This window comes from Balaenoptera ricei, chromosome X (assembly GCF_028023285.1).
Source record: "Balaenoptera ricei isolate mBalRic1 chromosome X, mBalRic1.hap2, whole genome shotgun sequence".
Taxonomy (NCBI): domain Eukaryota; kingdom Metazoa; phylum Chordata; class Mammalia; order Artiodactyla; family Balaenopteridae; genus Balaenoptera; species Balaenoptera ricei.
Window position 1 is genome coordinate 134,641,610 of NC_082660.1, and position 20,840 is coordinate 134,662,449.

At 62.2% G+C, this 20,840-nt stretch overlaps 1 protein-coding gene across 4 annotated transcripts; it reads left to right on the top strand.

Annotated features, from left to right (window-relative positions):
• The first annotated feature begins 6,707 nt into the window (after positions 1–6,707).
• On the top strand, positions 6,708–20,184 carry PLXNA3 (plexin A3). Of its 4 annotated transcripts, none has more exons than XM_059911803.1 (32): positions 6,708–7,327; positions 7,732–8,271; positions 8,654–8,836; positions 9,778–9,906; positions 9,978–10,078; positions 10,349–10,472; positions 10,558–10,714; positions 10,791–10,890; positions 11,065–11,179; positions 11,319–11,519; positions 11,723–11,819; positions 11,940–12,130; positions 12,210–12,355; positions 12,447–12,567; positions 12,683–12,819; positions 12,902–13,072; positions 13,277–13,370; positions 13,456–13,695; positions 13,774–13,917; positions 13,995–14,229; positions 14,330–14,472; positions 14,562–14,818; positions 14,907–14,973; positions 15,067–15,213; positions 15,299–15,458; positions 15,620–15,723; positions 15,933–16,029; positions 16,321–16,511; positions 16,815–16,984; positions 17,514–17,726; positions 17,936–18,086; positions 19,114–20,184. In XM_059911803.1, exons 1-32 carry the CDS (start codon positions 6,731–6,733, stop codon positions 19,207–19,209), a joined length of 5,619 nt encoding a protein of 1,872 aa, XP_059767786.1. In that variant the 5' UTR covers positions 6,708–6,730; the 3' UTR covers positions 19,210–20,184. The 4 variants fall into 4 exon arrangements, with proteins under 4 accessions (XP_059767786.1, XP_059767787.1, XP_059767785.1 ...); XM_059911804.1 differs by having other exon boundaries at positions 14,145–14,229; XM_059911802.1 differs by having other exon boundaries at positions 11,723–12,130.
• The last annotated feature ends 656 nt before the right edge of the window (positions 20,185–20,840 follow it).

Genomic DNA, 20,840 nt, shown 5'->3' on the forward strand with positions numbered 1-20,840 from the left:
TTTTAAAATTTTTTGGCCGCGCCATGCGGCCTGCGGGATCTTAGTTCCCCAGCCAGGGATGGAACCCGTGCCGCTGCAGTGGAAGTGCCAAGTCCTAACCACTGGACCGCCAGGAAAGGCATAATTAATTTTCCAGACAGTGGCAGACTCCCCCCCCCAGGCCCCTCCCATTTTGCAGCACCACCACCAGGTGAGAGTCCTGGCTCCCAGGCTTCGCGCACAGCGCACTGTCACTCCTCAAGGGGCTGGGGGACATATGCAACCTGAGATGGCACGTGTGGTCTCTCACTGGGGGATTTTGTTTTTTATTTTCAATTTTTTTTTCAGCTGAGGAAAAATTCACATAACATAAAAATAACCATTAACCATTTAAAAATGCACATTTCAGTGGCATTGAGTATATTCGCAATGTTGTGCAACCATCACCTCTATCTACTCCCAGAATAGTTTTATCATCTTAAAAGGCGAGAAGAAATGTCTATTGTTTTAGCCACTCAGTTTGTGGAACTTTGTTACAGCAGCCACAGGAAACTTATACGCCTTACTTAGACCACACAGAAAAATGAACTTGACATGGGTTGTAGACCTAAAAGTAAAAGCTAAAACTAAAACTATATATAAATAAAACATGGGGGAAAACCTTTGTGACCTTGGTCTATGCAAAGTTTTCTTGGACAGGAGACAAAAAACAATCATAAAAGGAAAAATTGATAAATTAGACTTCATCAAAAATCCAGGGGCTTCCCTGGTGGCGCAGTGGTTGAGGGTCTGCCTGCCGGTGCAGGGGACACGGGTTCGAGCCCTGGTCTGGGAAGATCCCACATGCCGCGGAGCAACTGGGCCCGTGAGCCACATTTACTGAGCCTGCGCGTCTGGAGCCTGTTCTCCGCAACAAGAGAGGCAGCGATAGTGAGAGGCCCGCGCACCGCGATGAAGAGTGGCCCCCCCTTGCCGCAACTAGAGAAAGCCCTCGCACAGAAACAAAGACCCAACACAGCCATTAATAAATTAAATTTTAAAAAAAGATTCGAATACACAATGTCACAAAAGACGAATAAGAATGGCAATAGCAACACAACATTGTAAATCAATTATACGCCAATAAAAATTTTTTTAAAAAGGAAAAAAAAAAGAAACGGCAATAGCAAGTGAAAAGATGCTCACCGTCTTCATGGTGACAGCAAGCAGGTGGGCAGTCACCTGGGGCTGGGCGAGGGGCACTGGCTGCAGAGGGAACCCAGAGGGGCCTCTGGGCTGATGGAAACGGCCTGTATCTTGACTGGAGGGTGGTTATAAGGGGTATGCATTTGTCAAAACTCATTGAACTGTACCCTTAAAGTGGGGTCATTTATTGTCTGTAAATTATACCCCAATAAAGCTCATTTTAAAAGAAAAAAGGAAGAGAAGGCAACTAATGAAACTGGTTACCTAAAGGGGTAGGAGGGAACTGGGTGATAGGGATACGAGAGGGAGTGACGCTCCTCTGGATGTCTCTTCTGATGTAGTTTTGACTTCTGGACACATATTGCTATTTTACGTACTAAAAAAAAAATCAACAGGATGGGGTGAAAAGCTAAAACTGAATACAAACAAATTCTCCCAAGTGTATTTCAAATGAATAACATAGCTATATTAAAAGGAAAGATTTTTCTTTTTTGGCCGTGCTCTGCTTGGCTTGTGGGATCTCAGTTCCCTGATCAGGGATTGAACCCGGGTCACGGCAGTGAAAGCCTAACCACTAGGCCACCAGGGAACTCCCATAAAGGGAAAATTTTTTTAAAAGCTACCCAAGGGACTTCCCTGGTGGTTCAGTGGTTAAGAATCCATCGTCCAATGTAGGGGATGCGGGTTCGATCCCTGGTCTGGGAACTAAGATCCCACGCGTGGCGCGGCCAAAAAAACAATAATGGATTACAGTCCATCGAATAAAATCCACATCCCTGAGTCCACACTGATAATGAATATACAGATAGATGAACAGAGGAGCTCTTCCTGACAGGAGAATGCCATGAATGAGTGTAGGAGGGATCATGGAGGGAGAAGAATCACTGTTTTGTAACCATCAGAGTAATCATTGATTTAGGCAAGAATTATCAATGACTTGGTGACATTTTGATAAGGAACAGAATATTTACCTAGTTTCAAAGTATCTTCCTACAAGCTACTTCTTAGTTACAAAGGGAAAAATAATAACTGTCCACTTGAGAAACTGGCAGTCACCACCTTAACCAAATGCTTAAAGTTAACATCACAGTGAAGGGACAAAACAAGAACACTTGCCTCCTGATAAGAAGCACAGAGAGGGCCTGGTAGCCTCCCAATACCACATAACCCAAATCGCACCCTGAGAAAACATTGGACAAATCCAACCTGAGGACGTTCCGCCAAACACCTGGCCTGCACTCTTCAAAAATGTCCATGTCATGAAAGGCCAAGAAAAGCAGAGGAATGTTCCAGATTAAAGGGAACCAAAGAGACATGAGAACGAATGCCACGTGGGATCCTAGACTGGATCCTGGATCAGAAAAAACGTCATGAGGACAATTGGTGAAATTCGAATAAGACCTTAGATAAAATAATATTATCGTATTAACATTAACATTTCTGATGTTGATAGTTATACTTTGGTTATGTAAGAGTCTATAATAATTATACAGTAATTATGCTGTGGTTATGAAATACAGAATGAAGTATTTAGGGGTAAAGGGGTAAGCTGTATGCAACTTACTTAGACATAGTTGATAAAAATATTATTTTTATATATAATAAATACATATGCACCTACAAGTGAGAGGGAGAGAGAGAGAATGAGAAAGCAAATGGAACAAAATATGAACTCTTGGTGAATGTGGGATAAGGGTACATGGGAGCTTTCTGTACTAGTCTTACAGCTTTTTTCTAAGTCTGAAATAATTGCAAATTATAAAGTTAAAAAGAAAGCTACCGCTTCTATCCAACATTGACTGGAGGGTGTAGCCAGGGCAATTAGGCAACACAATGAAATAAAAGGCATCCAGATTGGAAAGGAAGAAGTAAAACTATCTCTATTCTCAGATGACATAATCTTGCATATGCAAAATCCTAATAAATCTTCTAAAAAATATATTAGAGCTAATAAATGAGTTCAGCAAAGTTGTAGGATGAAAGATCATTACACAAAAATCAATTGTACTTCTATACCGTAGCAATAAACAATTTTGTTTATAATAGCATTATAAAGAATAAAATACTTAGGAATGAATTTAACAATAGAAATGCAAGACTTTGTACACTGTAAACTGGACAGTGTCATTGAAAGACAATAAAGAAAACCTGAATAAATGGAAAAATATTTATTTAGTTAAGGTTCTCCAGAGTAACAGAACAGGATACACACACACACACACACACACACACACGATTTATTTTGAGGAATTATCTCATGAGATTGTGAGGGCTGGCAAGGTGGCAAGTCTAAAATTTGTAGGGCAGGTCGGCAAGCTGCAACCTCAAGCAGGACTTCTACATTACAGTCTTGAGGCAGAATATCTATTTCTCCTGGAAACCTCAGTTTTTGCTTTTAAGGCCTTCAATTGAGTGGACAAGACTCACCCACATTATGGAGGGTGCTCTTTACTTAAAGTCAACCGATTGTCGATGTTGACCACACCTACAAAATTCCTTCACAGCAACACTTACATGAGAGTTTGATTAAATAACTGCAGACTACAGCCTAGCCAAGTTGAAATTAATACACATAAAGTTAATCATCACATCCCATGCTCATGGATGGAAAGAATCTTGTTAAGATGGCAACACTCTCCAATTGATTTACAGATTCAATTCAATCCCTATCAAACTCTTGCTGGCTTTTTTGCAGAAACTGACAAGCTCATCCTAAAATTCACATGGGGCAGACTGGGAGGACTGCTAAGGGGTATATGGGGGCTTGCTTCAGGGGTCATGAGAACGTTTTGGAATCTGGTAGTGGGGATGGCTGCACAACTTTGTGAATATACTAAAAGTCATTGAATGTTACACTTTACATGAGTGACTTACATGACAGATGAATTATAGCTCAATAAAGCTGTTTAAAAAGAAAAGGAAAAGGAAACCAAGGGAATGAAAACCTCCCTCCGATTCAGGGCCAGGGTGGCTGGCTGGGGAAGGGGCCAGGTGTAAATGGCCGACAGCCTTGAGTCCTCGTGCCGGGCATCTGCATGTTATTAGCCGCGGACCCTCCGGATTAAGGACCGTCGGGGGAGAGTGTCCTGAGCCAGGACCGCGAGTCCCCGGCTGGTGTGCGCCCTAAGGGTTGGGACAGGGGAGGCCGCGCACCGGCGGCAGGTGGCCCCGGGCGCGCCTCCGAGCGCCGGGGCGGGGTCTGCGCGCGCCCCGGGCCCTAGTGGGGGTGCGGCGCGGGCGCGCGCGGGTCCCAGGGTTGCGGGAGGCGGCGGGCCGGGGCGGGGGGTGGCGGGGGAGAGGCCCGCGCCGCGGACGCGGCCATTGCGCGAGGGGGGTCGGCTCGCTGGGTGGGGACCCGGGCCGCTCACGGGGTCCCGGGCTAAGCACTGGGCCTCTCCCGGCCCCACGGAGGGGCGGCCCCCGCCCGCGAGCCCTGCCGCTCGGCCCTCCCTGGGCGCCCCCGCCCGGCGCGGTGGTACGGTCCGGGTTTAAAAGGCCCTGGCGGCCGCGGGCCGGCCCAGTGTGTGGGCGGCGGCGGCGGCGCGGGCGCGCGGAGCGTAGGGCGAGGGGTGCGGCGGCGGGGGCGCGCGAGCGGGGCGGTGTGGGGCTCGAGGGCGCGTCCACGTGGCCGGCGGGCGGCCACCCGGAGCCAGCGGCGGCGGAGGGACAGGTAGGTGGTCTCCATCCCCCGCCGCCCGTGCGGGGCCAGCCTGCTCGGCGGCCCTGGGCTCCGGCAGCGCGGGGGTTCGTCTCGGCCTTTAAGGGGTCGGGCCCTGTCCCTGCCTCTCGGGCGCCGGCCTGACTGGTCCTTCGTGCCCGGCGCCGGTAGGGACCGTCCGTCCGCGGCTAGCCCCCCGGCCCGATGGGGACCCTTTGTGGCGGAGGAGCGGCCCCTGCAAGGACTGTTGCGGCGCCTCCATCCACTAGGATCCCCGTGGATCTGCCGGGGGGGGGGGTGTCCCTGGTGGGGGCGGGGCGAGCCGGGCAGGCAGCACCGCGCGGGGCGTTGGGGAGCGGGCGCTAGAGCCGGGTCTCTGCGAGGGTCTGTCCCCACCCTCGGGCTCTGCTGGCAGGGCCGTAGCAGAGAGGCTGGGTGTGCCTGTGATGCCCGAGGCTCCCGGTTACAGGCTGAGGTTTGGGATGGGCACTTGGGCTGCAAATTCTGCCTTTCCAGGTCTCCCTCCCGACCTGTCCCATCCCCATTCTTAGGCCTGTATTCCTGTGCGGTGTGGAGGAGGTGAGGGTGGCATGAGGCCTCCCTTCTCCGTCTTCCTTTCTTCTCTGGCTCTTGCATTAAGGATCCAGGATGCGGACCTGACAAAAGAGCCCCAGAGATGATCAGCCTGAGCTGAAACTTTGCAGTTCCAAGCCGGGTCTTCTCCTTGTTCTAGCAAATGCATTTTTTCCCTTTTCCTTGGTTGCTGCCTTCGTTTGGTTCCCCGCACCCTCCCCAAGCTGGGTAACTTGTGTCTCCCTTGGGGCTTGGGCACTGAGAGGGTATCGCTGAGCCCTGCCCCCTTGGCTGCCACGACACTTCTCTGCTGTCTTTGCTGCCTGGAGCTGGCCGAGGGCTGGGTGTGGCCTGGGGGTGAAGACCCAGCCAAGCCCAGTACTGCTCCTGTGGTCCCCCACCCCATCTCCCCAAAGTCTCAGCTGTATTTCAGAATGTTGCTCCCCTTCCATAGGGCTCCTTGGGCCCCCCTGCGTCTCCCCTTCCCCAGCTAACGTGTGGATTTGGAGGGAGAGCCGCGCAGGGCTGCCTGGGCGTCCGTCTGGCTGTGCCTGAGCAGAGCCTGACTTATGTCTGTCTCTGCGCTTTGCTCTGGGGGCAGGCGACTCGGCTTTGTGTTGCAGCCGGTAGGCTAGATGGCAGGCTCCTCCTGGACGGCCAGCAGACGGAGGCCCCTGGGGCGAGGAGGCAGCCGGGGCCAGGAAGGTGGAAGTGGCAGCCCTGGTTCCCATCTGGTCTCAGGCTTTGACGCCTCAGACCCCTGTCCTGGGGTGGTGTCCTGACAACCCCCACCAATTTGCGATTGTTCTCTCCCTACCTTTTCTCCTTTCCCCAACTAGGGTGGGAGGCACGTCTGTGGCCTTGGCTTGCCCACGGTTGGGTTGCTCTTGTGTGCGGCTGGCCACCCTCAACTCTGGGATCTGGTGTTTGGCTTCTCCTTTCTGGAGGGCCTCCCACCCTGCCTTTCCTAGCATCTGGCTCTGCTGCCCCCTTGGGTGTGGCCCAGCTGAGGCGAGGCCTCCTGGCTCCTTTCCAACAGTGGGTGGGGGATGATTGATGGCCCCCAAGCCTGCCTGCACTCGCTGCTCACTCGTGCGCCCTGGCGGAGGCCCCTCCTCTCTCCCAGCCGTGGTCGCCATCTGGGGCTCTGGCATGGTGGTGGGCGACTGGCCTCCACCCTCTGTGGCGTGGCTCTTGGCCTGCTGGGGGCCCTAGGCCAGGCAGGGCCGGAGGCGGCTGGGCTCCCTGGGCCGGGGGCCTCTGACCGGCAGCCTCTGACCGGCACTCCCTGTCTCTCCTCAGGCCCCCCCCCCCCCCCCGGGGCAGCCGCCGGCCATGCCCGCCGTCGGCCTCCTCCTGCTGTTCCTCCTTGCCGTGGGGCGGGCCCTGGGAGGCAGCACGCCCTTCCCTGCCTTCTCAGTGACGGACACCTCGCTCACCCACCTGGCCGTGCACCGGGTGACCGGGGAGGTGTTTGTGGGCGCGGTGAATCGCGTCTTCAAGCTGGCCCCCAACCTGACCGAGCTGCGGGTCCACGTCACGGGGCCCGTCGAGGACAATGCTCGCTGCTACCCACCCCCCAGCATGCGTGTCTGTGCCCACCGCCTGGCGCCTGTGGACAACGTGAACAAACTGCTGCTCATAGACTACGCAGCCCGCCGCCTGCTGGCCTGCGGCAGCATCTGGCAGGGCATCTGCCAGTTCCTGCGCCTGGACGACCTCTTCAAGCTGGGCGAGCCGCACCACCGCAAGGAGCACTACCTGTCGGGGGCCCAGGAGCCTGACTCCATGGCGGGTGTCATCGTGGAGCAGGGCCAGGGGCCCAGCAAGCTGTTCGTGGGCACCGCCGTGGATGGCAAGTCTGAGTACTTCCCCACCCTGAGCTCCCGAAAGCTCATCGGCGACGAGGACGGCGCCGACATGTTCAGTCTGGTGGGTGAGCCCGCCCACCTGCTCGGCCGGCCCCCGACCCCTGCCCTCCCCTCCCCTCCCCTCCCTTCTCGCCCCTCTGAAGAGCCAGCTCCCGTGCCCTCCTGCCTTCACTCTGTCCTGGCTCTGCGTCGGGAAGAGCCCTGGTCCCAGAGGGGGCAGGCTGCTGAGGACGGGAGGGCGGGCCGGGTCCTGGGACGGGGCTGCTCAGCCTGCCCTCTGGAGCCTTTCTGGCCTGGGGTCCTGTGACCGCGCGGGTCGGGGGCAGGGAGGTTGTGGGGGAAGCCCCCCGGGGGCCATGTGGGCGCAGGGCCAGGCTGGGTGGCGGGGGCCCAGGGGCCATGGTTGGGGAGGTCGAGGGTGGACCTAGGCCTCGTCCCAGGCTCTGTCCTCCACCCGCTCCCCAGGTGTACCAGGACGAGTTCGTCTCCTCTCAGATCAAGATCCCCTCAGACACGCTGTCCTTGTACCCAGCCTTCGACATCTACTACGTCTACGGCTTCGTGAGCGCCTCCTTCGTGTACTTCCTGACACTGCAGCTGGATACCCAGCAGACGCTGCTGGACACGGCAGGCGAGAAATTCTTCACGTCCAAGATCGTGCGCATGTGCTCGGGGGACTCGGAGTTCTACTCGTACGTGGAGTTCCCCATCGGCTGCTCTTGGCGCGGCGTGGAGTACCGCCTGGTGCAGAGCGCCCACCTGGCCAAGCCCGGCCTGCTGCTGGCCCAGGCCCTGGGTGTGCCGGCCGACGAGGACGTCCTCTTCACCATCTTCTCTCAGGGCCAGAAGAACCGGGCCAGCCCGCCGCGGCAGACCGTCCTCTGCCTCTTCACCCTCAGCAGCATCAATGCCCACATCCGGCGCCGCATCCAGTCCTGCTACCGTGGGGAGGGCACACTGGCCCTGCCTTGGCTGCTGAACAAGGAGCTGCCCTGCATCAACACCGTGAGCCCTCACCCGCCCCCGCCCCTGCCCGCGGGCTGGGCCCTCTGCCCCTTCCTGGGTCTGCGGGGCTCGGTCTTGGGAACGACAGCTTCGCCCGGGGTCCCCCGCCCCCTGTCACCCCTCCTTGCTTCTGCTGCTTCTCTTTCCTCCCTGGCCTGCCTTCCCCCCGCCTCTCTTGGTGGGTGTGCTCTCTGTGTGGACCACCCCCTTCTTCTTCCCGACCCTCCCCACCCCGGCCTGCTCCTGCCTGCTCTCCGTCCTCCGCCTCCCTCCTCAGCCCCCGATTTCCCGTGGGGTCCCCCCTAGGACGTGGGGTCTCATTGCCTCTGTCCGGCTGGTGCCCCCCAGCTCTGACTCGTGCGTCCTTCTCCTGTTTCACCAGCCCATGCAGATAAATGGAAACTTCTGCGGGCTGGTGTTGAACCAGCCGCTGGGCGGGCTGCACGTGATCGAGGGGCTGCCCCTGCTAGCCGACAGTACCGATGGCATGGCCAGTGTGGCCGCCTACACGTACCAGCAGCACTCTGTGGTCTTCATCGGCACCCGCGGCGGCAGTCTGAAGAAGGTGAGCCCCGGAACGCTCGGCATGTGGGTCCAGAGCGTGCGGATGAGCCCTGCAGCACCTTGGACGGGGCCTGGCCACTGGGGGACGGGGGCCTTCCCAGGCTGGGCCCCAGGAGCCCAGCTGTGCTCCACGCACATGCTTGAGTGCCACCGCCCGCCGTGGCCTGAATCGCTGGCTTCCTGTGGCTCTGGGGGCAGAGCGGGCCTATCTCCGGGCCTCCCTGCCGGGAGAGCCGGAGCCGCCATTGCTGGGTCCTCAGTCGAATGAACGAGGAGACAAATGTGGACCTAACCCTCTTTGCCCTCTTGTCCCCTCGTGGGCACGGGGGCTGCAGTGCCGGCAGGGCCGCAGCTGTTCCTGTTCCAGGGTGTTCTGAAGGGACAGGAGTCAGGACAACTGCCACATTCTCCTGCTCACCCGGGGGATGCGGGGCTGTCTCTGCGGGAGGTCGGGGGTGGCCGGGGGAAGGTTTGTGAAGGGAGCCACTGAGCTCTTGGGGCCTGGTCTGCTTCCCTCCTGGTCCCCGTTTTGCATTTGTCACAGCTTTATTGGGGTGTAACTGCCGTGTCACACTGCCCCCCCCCCCCCCCCGTTTAAAGCATACATCTCAGTGATTTCAGTAAGTTTGCGGAGTTACTCAAGCATAACCGCTATCTCATTCTGGGATGTTGCCATCATCCTAAAAATCCCTTCCCTTTTAGCTCTCACGCTTTCCCTGTCCCCCAACTCTAGGCAACGCTCATCTCTGTCTCTATGTCTTGGGAGGCTTTTTGGACTGGCTGTGTCACCCCCAAGGGCCTCCAGGGGGCAGCCTTGGCGTCCTCCTTCCCTGGTCTGTGGGACGAGGGGGTGGCGGGCAGGCTGGGTCCCTGGCTCGAGAATAGGATGCCCGGGCGCGTGGGGTGCTGCTGTGGCGTCAGGTGGCTGGTCTCGTGGCCCAGGTACGGGTCGACGGCTCTCAGGAGGCCCACCTGTATGAGACGGTGCCTGTGGTGGACGGCAGCCCCATACTCCGTGACCTGCTCTTCAGCCCCGACCACCGGCACGTCTACCTCCTGAGCGAGAAGCAGGTGGGCCCGCGGCAGGCCGGGGGGCGGGGGTGGGACGGGGGTGGGGCGGGTGCTGACACGGCTGCCCCCAGGTGAGCCAGCTCCCGGTGGAGACCTGCGAGCAGTACCCAAGCTGTGCAGCCTGCCTGGGCTCGGGGGACCCGCACTGCGGGTGGTGCGTGCTGCAGCACAGGTGAGGAGCCGCCCAAGTGCCCACTCCCCCCAGCTGCGCCCCTGTGGCCTCCCCCTCCCTGCCCTTCTACTTTCTCCAGCTAACGAGTGGAACCTCTATCCCAAGTGACATCCCTCGCTCGGACCCCAGGGGATGAGGCCGAGGCATGCGGTTGCCTGGTGCCGTGGGCTGGGCTGGCCGTCCCCTTCGTCCCCCCCAGGCCCCCGCTGCACTCCCGCTCCGGGCCTTGCTGGGGCAGCTGTGGGATGGGCCTGGCCTGACCCCACGCAGATGCTGCCGCCATGGGGCCTGTCCAGGCGCCTCGGCCCTGCATGGCTTCGCCAAGGAGCTGAGCAAGTGCGTCCAGGTGCGGGTCCGGCCCAACAATGTGTCGGTGACATCGCCTGGGGTGCAGGTGAGTGGTGCGGGGGGTGCGGGTGTAGAGGCCCGTGCACACGTGTCAGGGGTGCGCGCAGCTCTGAGCCCTCTGCTTCCCCCAGCTGACCGTGGCCGTAAGCAACGTGCCGGACCTCAGTGCGGGCGTGAGCTGCGCCTTCGAGGAGGTGACCGAGAGCGAGGCCGTCCTGCTGCCCTCTGGAGAGTTACGCTGTCCATCGCCTTCCCTGCAGGAGCTCCGGGCTCTCACCCGGGGGCACGGTCAGTGGATGGGCTGCTGGGGGCAGGGGTGCTCTCTGTCCGCGGCTCACGCGTCGCTCCCCTGGGCTCGCTGCAGGGGCCACGCGCACCGTGCAGCTGCAGCTGCTCTCCAAGGAGAGCGGCGTGAGGTTTGCCGGGGCCGACTTTGTCTTCTACAACTGCAGCGTCCTCCACTCGTGAGTACTGGCCCTCCCGACCCCCGTCCCCGTGTCTCTGTTGCTCGCGGTGTCGTGTGGGCCTCAGGCGGGCCCCGGTGCCTTTTGCCTTTGGTTCCCCGTGTGTCCCACAGGAGGGACGGTGAGGGGCCAGGCCCGGTCTTCTCCGTGATTTCTGAAGCCTCTCCCCTCCAGGTGCATGTCCTGCGTTGGCAGCCCTTACCCCTGCCACTGGTGTAAGTACCGCCACGTGTGTACCAGCCACCCCCATGAGTGCTCCTTCCAGGAGGGCAGGGTCCACAGCACTGAGGTGAGGCGGGCGCCACACGCGAGGGGGCCGGGCTCTGCGCGGGCCGGTCCCTGGCTTTTCTGCCTTCGGTCTTGGGGTTTTCTTGGAGCCCCCTTAACCGGGGGCCGGCCCAGCTGGCTGATGGGTGTTCTCCCCTCAGGGCTGCCCTGAGATCCTGCCCAGTGGGGACCTCCTGATCCCAGTAGGCGTCATGCAGCCTCTCACTCTGCGGGCCAAGAACCTGCCGCAGCCCCAGTCGGGCCAGAAGAACTACGAGTGCGTGGTCCGGGTGCAGGGGCGGCAGCAGCGGGTGCCTGCCGTGCGCTTCAACAGCAGCAGCGTGCAATGCCAGAACGCCTCGGTGAGGCCCACCCGCCCCGCCTCCCTCGGGGGTCCAGGCTGTGCAGGGCTGGGCGTGGTGCAGATCTGTGCCCAGCAGACTGTTCTAGAAGCCTCAGCTGACCGTGGCGAGGGACCTTCTGAGTCTTCTGCTGGGGATTTCTGAGCTGGGGGAGGGGCGGTCTGCGCACCTTCGCTGGAGTCACGCGGGTCCCTCTCCCCCAGTATTCCTATGAAGGTGATGAGTATGGTGACACCGAGCTGGACTTCTCCGTGGTCTGGGATGGAGATTTCCCCATCGATAAGCCCGCTACCTTCCGAGGTGAGCGGCGGGATGGGGCTGAGGAGCTCGCCTCCTGGGGTGGAGAAGGCACGTGCTGGGGCCGGGCCCACAGCGGGACCCTTCGTAGCTGCTCCCCAGCGGTGCCCTCTGTGCCCACAGCCCTCCTGTACAAGTGCTGGGCGCAGCGGCCCAGCTGTGGCCTCTGCCTCAAGGCTGACCCTCGCTTCAACTGTGGCTGGTGCATCTCGGAGCATAGGTGCCAGCTGCGGGCCCACTGCCCGGCCCCCAAGACCAACTGGATGCACCCGAACCAGAAGGGCGCTCGCTGCAGCCACCCCCGCATTGCCCAGGTCGGCCTCCCCACCACCCGCTGCCCTCTGGGTACCCACTGCCTCGGCTCACCCTCCCGCCTCCCCTCCTGCTCCGCAGATCCACCCGCTCATGGGGCCCAAGGAGGGAGGCACCCGGATCACCATCGTGGGCGAGAACCTGGGCCTCACCTCCCGAGACGTGGGCGTGCGGGTGGCCGGCGTGCGCTGCAACTCCATCCCCGCCGAGTACGTCAGTGCCGAGAGGTGAGTGCGGCTGTGCGGGCGCTGGGCCTCCCCCCGGCCTGTGGCCGGGCGCCCAGGCCTGACCTCCGACCTGACCCGACCCGACCCCTAGGATCGTGTGTGAGATGGAGGAGTCTCTGGTGCCCAGCCCGCCACCGGGGCCCGCGGAGCTCTGCGTCAGCGACTGCTCGGCTGATTTCCGCACGCAGTCTGAGCAGCTCTACAGCTTCGTGGTACGTGGGCTGCCCGCCCCCTTCCCTCTCCCGCTCCTTCCTGGCGGGGGCTGTGGCCCGGCCCTGCTGGGCGCCTGCTGTCTCCCCGCTCCCGTCAGGGCTGCTTCTCCCGTAGACGCCCACGTTCAACCGCGTGAGTCCCAGTCGGGGCCCAGCCTCGGGGGGCACACGAATCACCATTTCCGGTCATTCTCTGGACGCCGGCAGCAGAGTCACAGTGACCATGAGAGACAGCGAGTGCCAGTTCGTGAGGTGAGTGTCGCAGATGGGGGCCGCGGGGCCGGCAGGTGGCAGCCCTGGGCGGCCCGCTCCAAGTCCCCGCTTGCTGACATAGGAGGGATCCTGAAGTGATCGTGTGCATCTCGCCTGTCTCCACCCTGGGCCCGAGCCAGGCCCCCATCACCCTGGCCATCGACCGCGCCAACATCTCCAGTCCCGGCGTCCTCTACACATACACCCAGGACCCCACCGTCACTCGCCTCGAGCCCACCTGGAGCATCATCAAGTAAGGCCCTCGGGAGAATGGGGCCTGGCTGGCAGAGGGGAGGCTGGGGGCCAGGTCCTTGAGTGCCCGGCCTGGGCCTCGCCTGGTGACCGGGTGACCCAGGGTCGGGGGGGCCCTGGGCTCCCATGGCAGCCTCGATAACACTCCAGGGCTGGGCTCAGGGTGGTGAGGAGGAAGCCTGAGGCCCCTCACCCCCATCCCTAGTGGAAGCACCGCCATCACCGTGAGTGGGACCCACCTGCTGACGGTCCAGGAGCCCCGGGTCCGGGCCAAGTACCGAGGCATCGAGACCACCAACGTGAGTGCCAGCTGCCGCCATCCCACCCCTGACCCCCTGCCTGCTGTGGCCTCACGTGCTGGGCTGCCCACCTTTGTCCCCACAGACGTGCCAGGTGATCAACGACACCGCCATGCTGTGTAAGGCCCCCGGCATCTTCCTGGGGCGGCCCCAGCCGCAGGCCCAGGGTGAGCACCCTGACGAGTTCGGCTTCCTGCTGGACCACGTGCAGACGGCCCGTTCCCTCAACCGGTCCTCCTTCACCTACTACCCCGACCCCAGCTTCGAGCCACTCGGGCCCTCTGGGGTCCTGGATGTCAAACCTGGCTCCCACGTAGTGCTGAAGGTGCGGGTGTGGTGGGTGCCTAGGGCGGGAGGGGCGGGGCGGTGGGGAGCCCTGGCCAGCAGCGCTCTCCATCTGCAGGGCAAGAATCTGATCCCTGCGGCGGCTGGCAGCTCCCGCCTCAACTACACGGTGCTGATCGGGGGCCAGCCATGCACGCTCACCGTCTCAGACACGCAACTCCTGTGTGACTCCCCCAGCCAGACGGGCCGGCAGCCGGTCATGGTGGGTAGGGGGCAGGGAGGCCGCCAGAGCAGCCTGGGGCGGGGGTGGGGGTCAGCTTACGGCGCCTGTCCCTGCAGGTGCTGGTGGGTGGCCTGGAGTTCTGGCTGGGCACCCTGCACATCACGGCCGATCGGGCGCTGACCCTGCCGGCTGTGGTGGGGCTGGCGGCGGGGGGCGGGCTGCTGCTGCTGGCCATCACCGCCGTGCTGGTCGCCTACAAACGCAAGACTCAGGATGCCGACCGCACGCTCAAGCGCCTCCAGCTCCAGATGGACAACTTGGAGTCCCGGGTGGCCCTGGAATGCAAGGAAGGTGCCTGCACGGGGGTGGGGGGTGGGGGGTGGGGGGTGGGGCAGGCGGCAGGGGCTCCCTCCTCCCTCGCCGCTCACTCTCCCTCACCGGCCCTCCCCAGCCTTCGCTGAGCTGCAGACAGACATCAACGAGCTGACAAACCACATGGATGGCGTGCAGATCCCCTTCCTGGACTACCGGACCTACGCCGTGCGTGTGCTCTTCCCGGGCATCGAGGCCCACCCAGTGCTCAAGGAGCTGGATGTGAGTGCCCCCTGTTGCCTGCCCATGCCCTGTCACCCCCAGGGCCACCTGCACCCTCTGAGATGCCCCGTCCCCCACCCCGCCCCCAGACACCCCCCAACGTCGAGAAGGCCCTGCGTCTCTTTGGGCAGCTGCTGCACAGCCGCGCCTTCGTGCTCACCTTTATCCACACTCTGGAGGCTCAGAGCAGCTTCTCCATGCGCGACCGTGGCACTGTGGCCTCGCTCACTATGGTGGCCCTGCAGAGCCGCCTCGACTATGCCACGGGTCTGCTCAAGCAACTGCTGGCGGACCTCATCGAGAAGAACCTCGAGAGCAAGAACCACCCAAAGCTGCTCCTGCGCAGGTACTTGGGGCCCCCTCCGCCAGCCCTGCCCCTCCCCTGGGAGGCCCAGCCCTGCCCGGCCAGGGCCCCAGCACCCCTTTCACCCTAGGACCGAGTCGGTGGCTGAGAAGATGCTCACCAACTGGTTCACCTTCCTGCTGCATAAGTTTCTGAAGGTGCGTGCGCTCGAGGGGCAGGCGGGGGCGAGGGGGTGCGCGGGGGCAGCCGGCCGCAGGCGGCGGCAAGCTGTGTCCCGGCCCTGGCTGCAGGAGTGCGCCGGGGAGCCGCTCTTCCTGCTCCACTGCGCCATCAAGCAGCAGATGGAGAAGGGCCCCATCGACGCCATCACGGGCGAGGCGCGCTACTCCCTGAGCGAGGACAAGCTCATCCGCCAGCAGATCGACTACAAGACGCTGGTGAGCGGGGGGCCAGGTGGGCAGGGTATCGGGCCTGAGGGGACGCCTCACCCAGGACCCACCCTGTGGTCCCCCTCGCCCTCAGACCCTGCACTGTGTGTGCCCGGAGAGCGAGGGCAGCGCTCAGGTCCCGGTGAAGGTTCTCAATTGTGACAGTATCACCCAGGCCAAAGACAAGCTGCTAGATGCTGTGTACAAGGGCATCCCCTACTCCCAGCGCCCCAGAGCTGAGGACATGGACCTAGGTGAGGCCCCTGCCCTCTCCTCCTGGCACCCCCCACCTCCTGTGGCCGCGTTACCTTGGCTGGCGTTCACTCTCCCCACCTGAGCTCTGTCCTCTGAGGGCAGTGGGCCCAGGGTCCCAGGGGACGTGGAGCAGGACCTCAGAGCTGCCTGTGGCCCGCAGAATGGCGCCAGGGCCGCATGGCCCGCATCATTCTCCAGGACGAGGATGTCACCACCAAAATCGAGTGTGACTGGAAGAGGGTCAACTCACTGGCCCACTACCAGGTGAGGAGCCGGAGGTCCACTCACGCCCAGGGCCCCTGGGAGCCATGGCCCTGCCCCTCCCCTCTCTGGCCCCCGCATCACAGGCCCCCCTCGGGGAGCCGTGGGAGCTGCCCCACACGTGCCCTGCCGGGCCGGGGTAGCCGGTGGCTCAGGCCCCTTGGCTTCTCGGTCTCCTGCATTGCCCCCCTCTCTGTCTCTGGGATCTGCAGGTGACAGACGGTTCCTTGGTGGCACTGGTGCCCAAACAAGTGTCAGCCTACAACATGGCCAACTCCTTCACCTTCACCCGCTCTCTCAGCCGTTATGGTAGGCGTCCTCAGTGTGGGGTCTCTGCTGGCCCCGTGCCCTGCGAGGCTGTGTCGGCCGTCGCGGGGAACCCCCAGCCCCACCCCGTCTGAGCAGCCAGCTTGGCTCTGGCGGCCCCCCTGGACCCTGCTCTCAGGAGGTGTCTAGTTCCTTAGAGCCTAGAATGCGGTGGGCCCGTGAGAGCAGACGGGCCCCCTCGGCCTGCAGGGCTCCCGAGATGGAGGGGAGCGAGAGCCACGGCGATGGCTGGTGTGGCCCCACTGGCCTAAGGGGCACCACCCTCTGCCCCAGAGAGCTTGCTCCGCACCGCCAGCAGCCCTGACAGCCTCCGCTCTCGGGCACCCATGATCACGCCCGACCAGGAGACGGGCACCAAGCTGTGGCACCTGGTGAAGAACCACGACCACGCTGACCACCGAGAGGGAGACCGAGGCAGCAAGATGGTCTCGGAGATCTACCTGACGCGGCTGCTGGCCACCAAGGTGTGGGCCTGCCCCGTGCCACCCTGGCCTTAGTGCACGTGCCTTCTAGCCCGGCCTTGGCCCTGGGGTTGGCCCGGGCTGCCTGGGGAAGGGGCCACTGGATTGTTCCAATCCCAAGGGACTTGCTCAGCGCCTTTGCTACGGGAACTGCCACCCTGAGGTCGAGGCCAAGCTTGCCTGAAGGGTGCTGGCCGAGCAGGGAAGCCTTGCTCGTTGTGAAGCCTCTCCGTCCCCGTCTGTCCTGCCGCGGGGACGTCCCGCCCTGGCTCCCCGTCAGCTGGTGTCCTTGCTGCGCCCCTGCAGGGCACGCTGCAGAAGTTCGTGGACGACCTCTTCGAGACCGTGTTCAGCACGGCGCACCGGGGCTCGGCCCTGCCTCTGGCCATCAAGTACATGTTCGACTTCCTGGACGAGCAGGCCGACCAGCGGCAGATCAGCGATCCCGACGTGCGCCACACCTGGAAGAGCAACTGGTACTGCCGTGCACCGGCCCTCGGGCGGGGGCGTGAGGAGGCTTGGCTGGGGCTCGGGGACCACGGTCAGGACGCCAGCGGGGGCTTGGCTGGTCACCCTGGCAGGAGAGGACAGCGGCCTGGCACTGGCGGTGCCGCCGAGCACAGAGAGCAAATGCGTGTGATTCCGCAGGCGGGCTCTGCCGGGGCTTCAGGCGGCTGGGATGTGGGTAGTGTGGCCAGCACCCAGAGGTGCCCTTGGCCCTCAGGGCCTTGCTGCTCAGCTGGTGGTACCGCTGACACAGGGCAGAGATAACCGGAAGCCCGGTCCAGGGCTTAGCCGTGCGGGGGGGGCGCGTTGAAACCCACTGAGGACAGAAGACCGTTCACTCTGACTTCTCGCCACTTGAAGTCAGGCAGAAAGTTAAAGAAAAGGCTGCTACCTCTCAGTGCGTCAGTCTCGCTGCCTGTGGGCCTGCGGAGGTGGGCGCGGACGGGAGGGTGTGCGCGGGGAGATCGGGGAGCTGCGGGCCTTTGTCCCTCTGTCCAGCCTGCCCCTGCGCTTCTGGGTGAATGTGATCAAGAACCCGCAGTTCGTCTTCGACATCCACAAGAGCAGCATCACGGACGCCTGCCTGTCGGTGGTGGCCCAGACCTTCATGGACTCCTGCTCCACGTCCGAGCACCGCCTGGGCAAGGACTCACCCTCCAACAAGCTGCTCTACGCCAAGGACATCCCCAACTACAAGAGCTGGGTGGAGAGGTGGGCCCCAGTGTGTGGGGGGAGGCGGGGCCGGGACCCCAGGGGACGCGGCTGCTGGGCGAGGGGGCAGGAGCTGCGCCGCCACGGGCTGGCTCCTCTTCGGGAAGGGCTGGCTTCAGGAAGAAGGCCCGGAGGCTGGCCTGGCAGCCAGGGCAGGGGCTTTGGCTTTTGTGGCGCCTGCTGGCACGACCTCCTCGGGGTCCCAACAGGTACTACCGGGACATAGGCAAGATGGCGTCCATCAGCGACCAGGACATGGACGCGTACCTGGTGGAGCAGTCCCGTCTCCACGCCAGTGACTTCAACGTCCTGAGCGCGCTCAGTGAGCTCTACTTCTACGTTGCCAAGTACCGCCAGGAGGTGCGTGCCGCCCCCTCCGGCCCCTGCTCGTTGGCTCTGAGGGTACTGCTGGTGGCAGAGGCAGGGGCGTGGTGGGGGTCAGCGAGCCCAGCTCTTGGATTCCTCACAGTTCCTCCCCCAGCCAGGCCCTTAAGGTGGCACAGGTGACACTCTGTAGATGCTGGGATTTGAGGGACCCACTAGAGAAGCCACTGGCTGGAGCGCAAAGCTCTGGTCCGGCAGAAGTTAGGGGCCGGGAGCACACGGAGGGCTGGGTTGCCGATGGGCTGGGGCCAGAGGTGGGCGGGGTCAGCCCACCTGCCTGGTTTGTGGCTGGAGAGTCGGGGAAGACAGATGCGCCCGCTCCAGGGTTGGATTCCTGGCTGGAGATAAGAATGGGTGGGCCCGGACAGGGCCCCGAGCCTGGATGAGCTCCCCAAGGGGGGGGGGGCGCCACGGGCAGCTGGAGAGGGAGACGTGGCCCAAGCACTGAGCCCTGGGACACTCAAGAGGTGGCAGAGAAGAGGGGGGACCGGCTGCAGAGTCTGAGGAGGCTCGGGAGGGGCCCCCGAGTGCCAGACGGGTCCTGGAACACGCGTGAGGACCACCCCCCCACCCCCGCCCTGGGCGTCAGGGAGGAGGGAGCGATGGGCTCTGTCAGGTGCTGCCCATGGTTAAGGGAGGTGAGGCCCGAGATCGCGGAGACCTGGGTGAGAGAGGTCTGGGGTAGAGGTGGGGGTTAGGAGGGGATGGGAAATGGGGGCCTCCAGTCCAGACCACCCTTTGGGAGGCGCTGTGTGCCGGCCGTGGAAAGGAGGGGAAGAGGGCTGTGCAGTCGGAGGAGGGGTTGGGGTCAAGGAGGAGCTGGAGGCCCTTTTGGAGGCCAGAGGCTGGGCCCCTCCCACGTGCCCAGGGCCCCGGCGGGGAGGGGTACGCTGAGGCCCGAGGGAGGGGCGAGCCCACGCCGGGGAAGGGGGGGCAGCGGGGGGGGGGCTTGGCCAGGAGGAGCCCGCCCCTCAAGAGCCCAGCTCGGGGCCTCTTCCTGCAGGTTCTCACCGCTCTGGACCGAGATGCCTCTTGCCGGAAGCAGAAGCTGCGCCAGAAGCTGGAACAGATCATCGGCCTCGCGTCCAGCAACAGCTAAGGGAGGCGGACCCCGTGAGGAGGGGGCTTCTCAGTCCTGAGCCGTCCTCCCGTGCAGAGGGGCGTCTCCCGCCTGGGTCCCGGGGCTGAGCCCTGGATCGGGTGGCATGAGGTCACCGGGCCAAGATGCTCTGGGCACAGCCGGGCCCCCATCATTAGTGCCTTGCTTTGGGCCCTGCGTGGGGAGGGGGTGACCGGACCAAGCCCCCCGACCCGGCAGCAGCAATACCCCCGCCCTCCCACCCTCGTGCCGGGGGTTGTGGTCGCCCCTGCCCTCCTTGCTATTTATACCCCAACCACCTATTTATTTAATTTATCTCCACCTCACCGTCGTCTCCATCTGTAAATACGCGCCCCCTACTCCCCCGCCCCCCGGAGGTTGCCAGCCTCACTCACCTTCTCTCCTTGAGTCCTCCCGGCTCCCTTGTGACAGGGTCAGCCTTGGCCTAGCCTCTGGCCCCGCCCCCTTGCCCTGGCTGTCCCCACCCATGCCGAGGACGGGGCCTCGGCACCAGCAGCCCTTGGGGCGGGTGAGGCACCGAAGTTGCCCTCGGACGGTGGCTCGGCCAAGGGGTCCCCCTGCGGCCACCGCAGCAGCCCCTCCAGACTTCTCGGGCCGGGACTGTACCCCCTCCCGGGGCCCCGATCTCTCTCAGCGCCTGGAGAGCTTGAACCAGGCTCCTGCCAGGGCGTGAGCTGGGCCTGGGGGCACCGAACTCCCCTTCTCCGGGCCCTGCTGCCAAACCCCCTCGGTGTGGTCTGCGTGTCCAGACCCCTCATCCTCCGCTGCCCTGTCCTGCGCCCGCCCCGAGGGGCAGAGGCGGCAGTGCCTTACTCCTTCGTCCTTCTGCCTCCTCGGAGGAATCTGGCCCTGGCCCGCGCTCCTGGAAACCCACTTGGCCCCTTTTTCTCTTTTTTGCATGAGGTTTTCTTTGTCCTCGTAATTTTTTTTCCTAATTAAATGTTGAGAAATGTACGCAGTGTGTGGCTTTGGCCTCAGGGCAGGCGGCTGCTCCCCGAGCGAACGTGGAAGCAGGTGGGGAGGCTGTCGGACTCTGCATGAGCTGCTCGCCCTTGACACGGGGGAAGGGTGACACGTTGCAGGGTTTCTGAGGACTTGAGGAGCTCCAGGGCCACGTCCAATCCATCAGTGAGTCCTGGTGGCTCCACCTTCAAGACACATGCAGAATCCGCCCCCTTCTCCCCACCTCCACTGCCCCCAACTGGTCCAAGCCGCCCTTGTCGCTTGCCTGGATGCCAGGGTCCCCATTTCTGCCCTGGCCGCCCTCAGCCTTTTCTCACCATGGGAGGCACTGGGACCCTGGTAACATACACAGTGGACCTTGTCCCCACTCTGTTCAAAACCATCCAGGGCTTCATGGCCGCAAACGCCTTCATATCTGACAACTCTTTACTGTCCCAAGTGCACTGCAATCATTGTGCTCCTACCTACCTCCTGCCTCTCACCCTCTTACGCCGCACGCCTGTTCAAGTAATCCGGGTGGGGAGAAAGCGGGATGCGATTTTAAATAGAGCGGCCGGGAATGATTTTCAGGTGAGCCAGGGGGATCCCCAGAGGAAGAGCGTTCCAGACTGAAGAGAACCAGTGCAAAGGCCTTGAGGCAGGAGCCA

Excerpts from the sequence above, each read along its gene's own strand:
- PLXNA3 (XM_059911802.1), top strand. The coding sequence starts at position 6,731 with ATGCCCGCCGTCGGCCTCCTCCTGCTGTTCCTCCTTGCCGTGGGGCGG. Across the intron at positions 7,328-7,731 it reads GCGCCGACATGTTCAGTCTG|GTGTACCAGGACGAGTTCGT; the intron begins GTGGGTGAGCCC and ends CCCGCTCCCCAG. Across the intron at positions 15,724-15,932 it reads ACTCACTGGCCCACTACCAG|GTGACAGACGGTTCCTTGGT; the intron begins GTGAGGAGCCGG and ends TGGGATCTGCAG.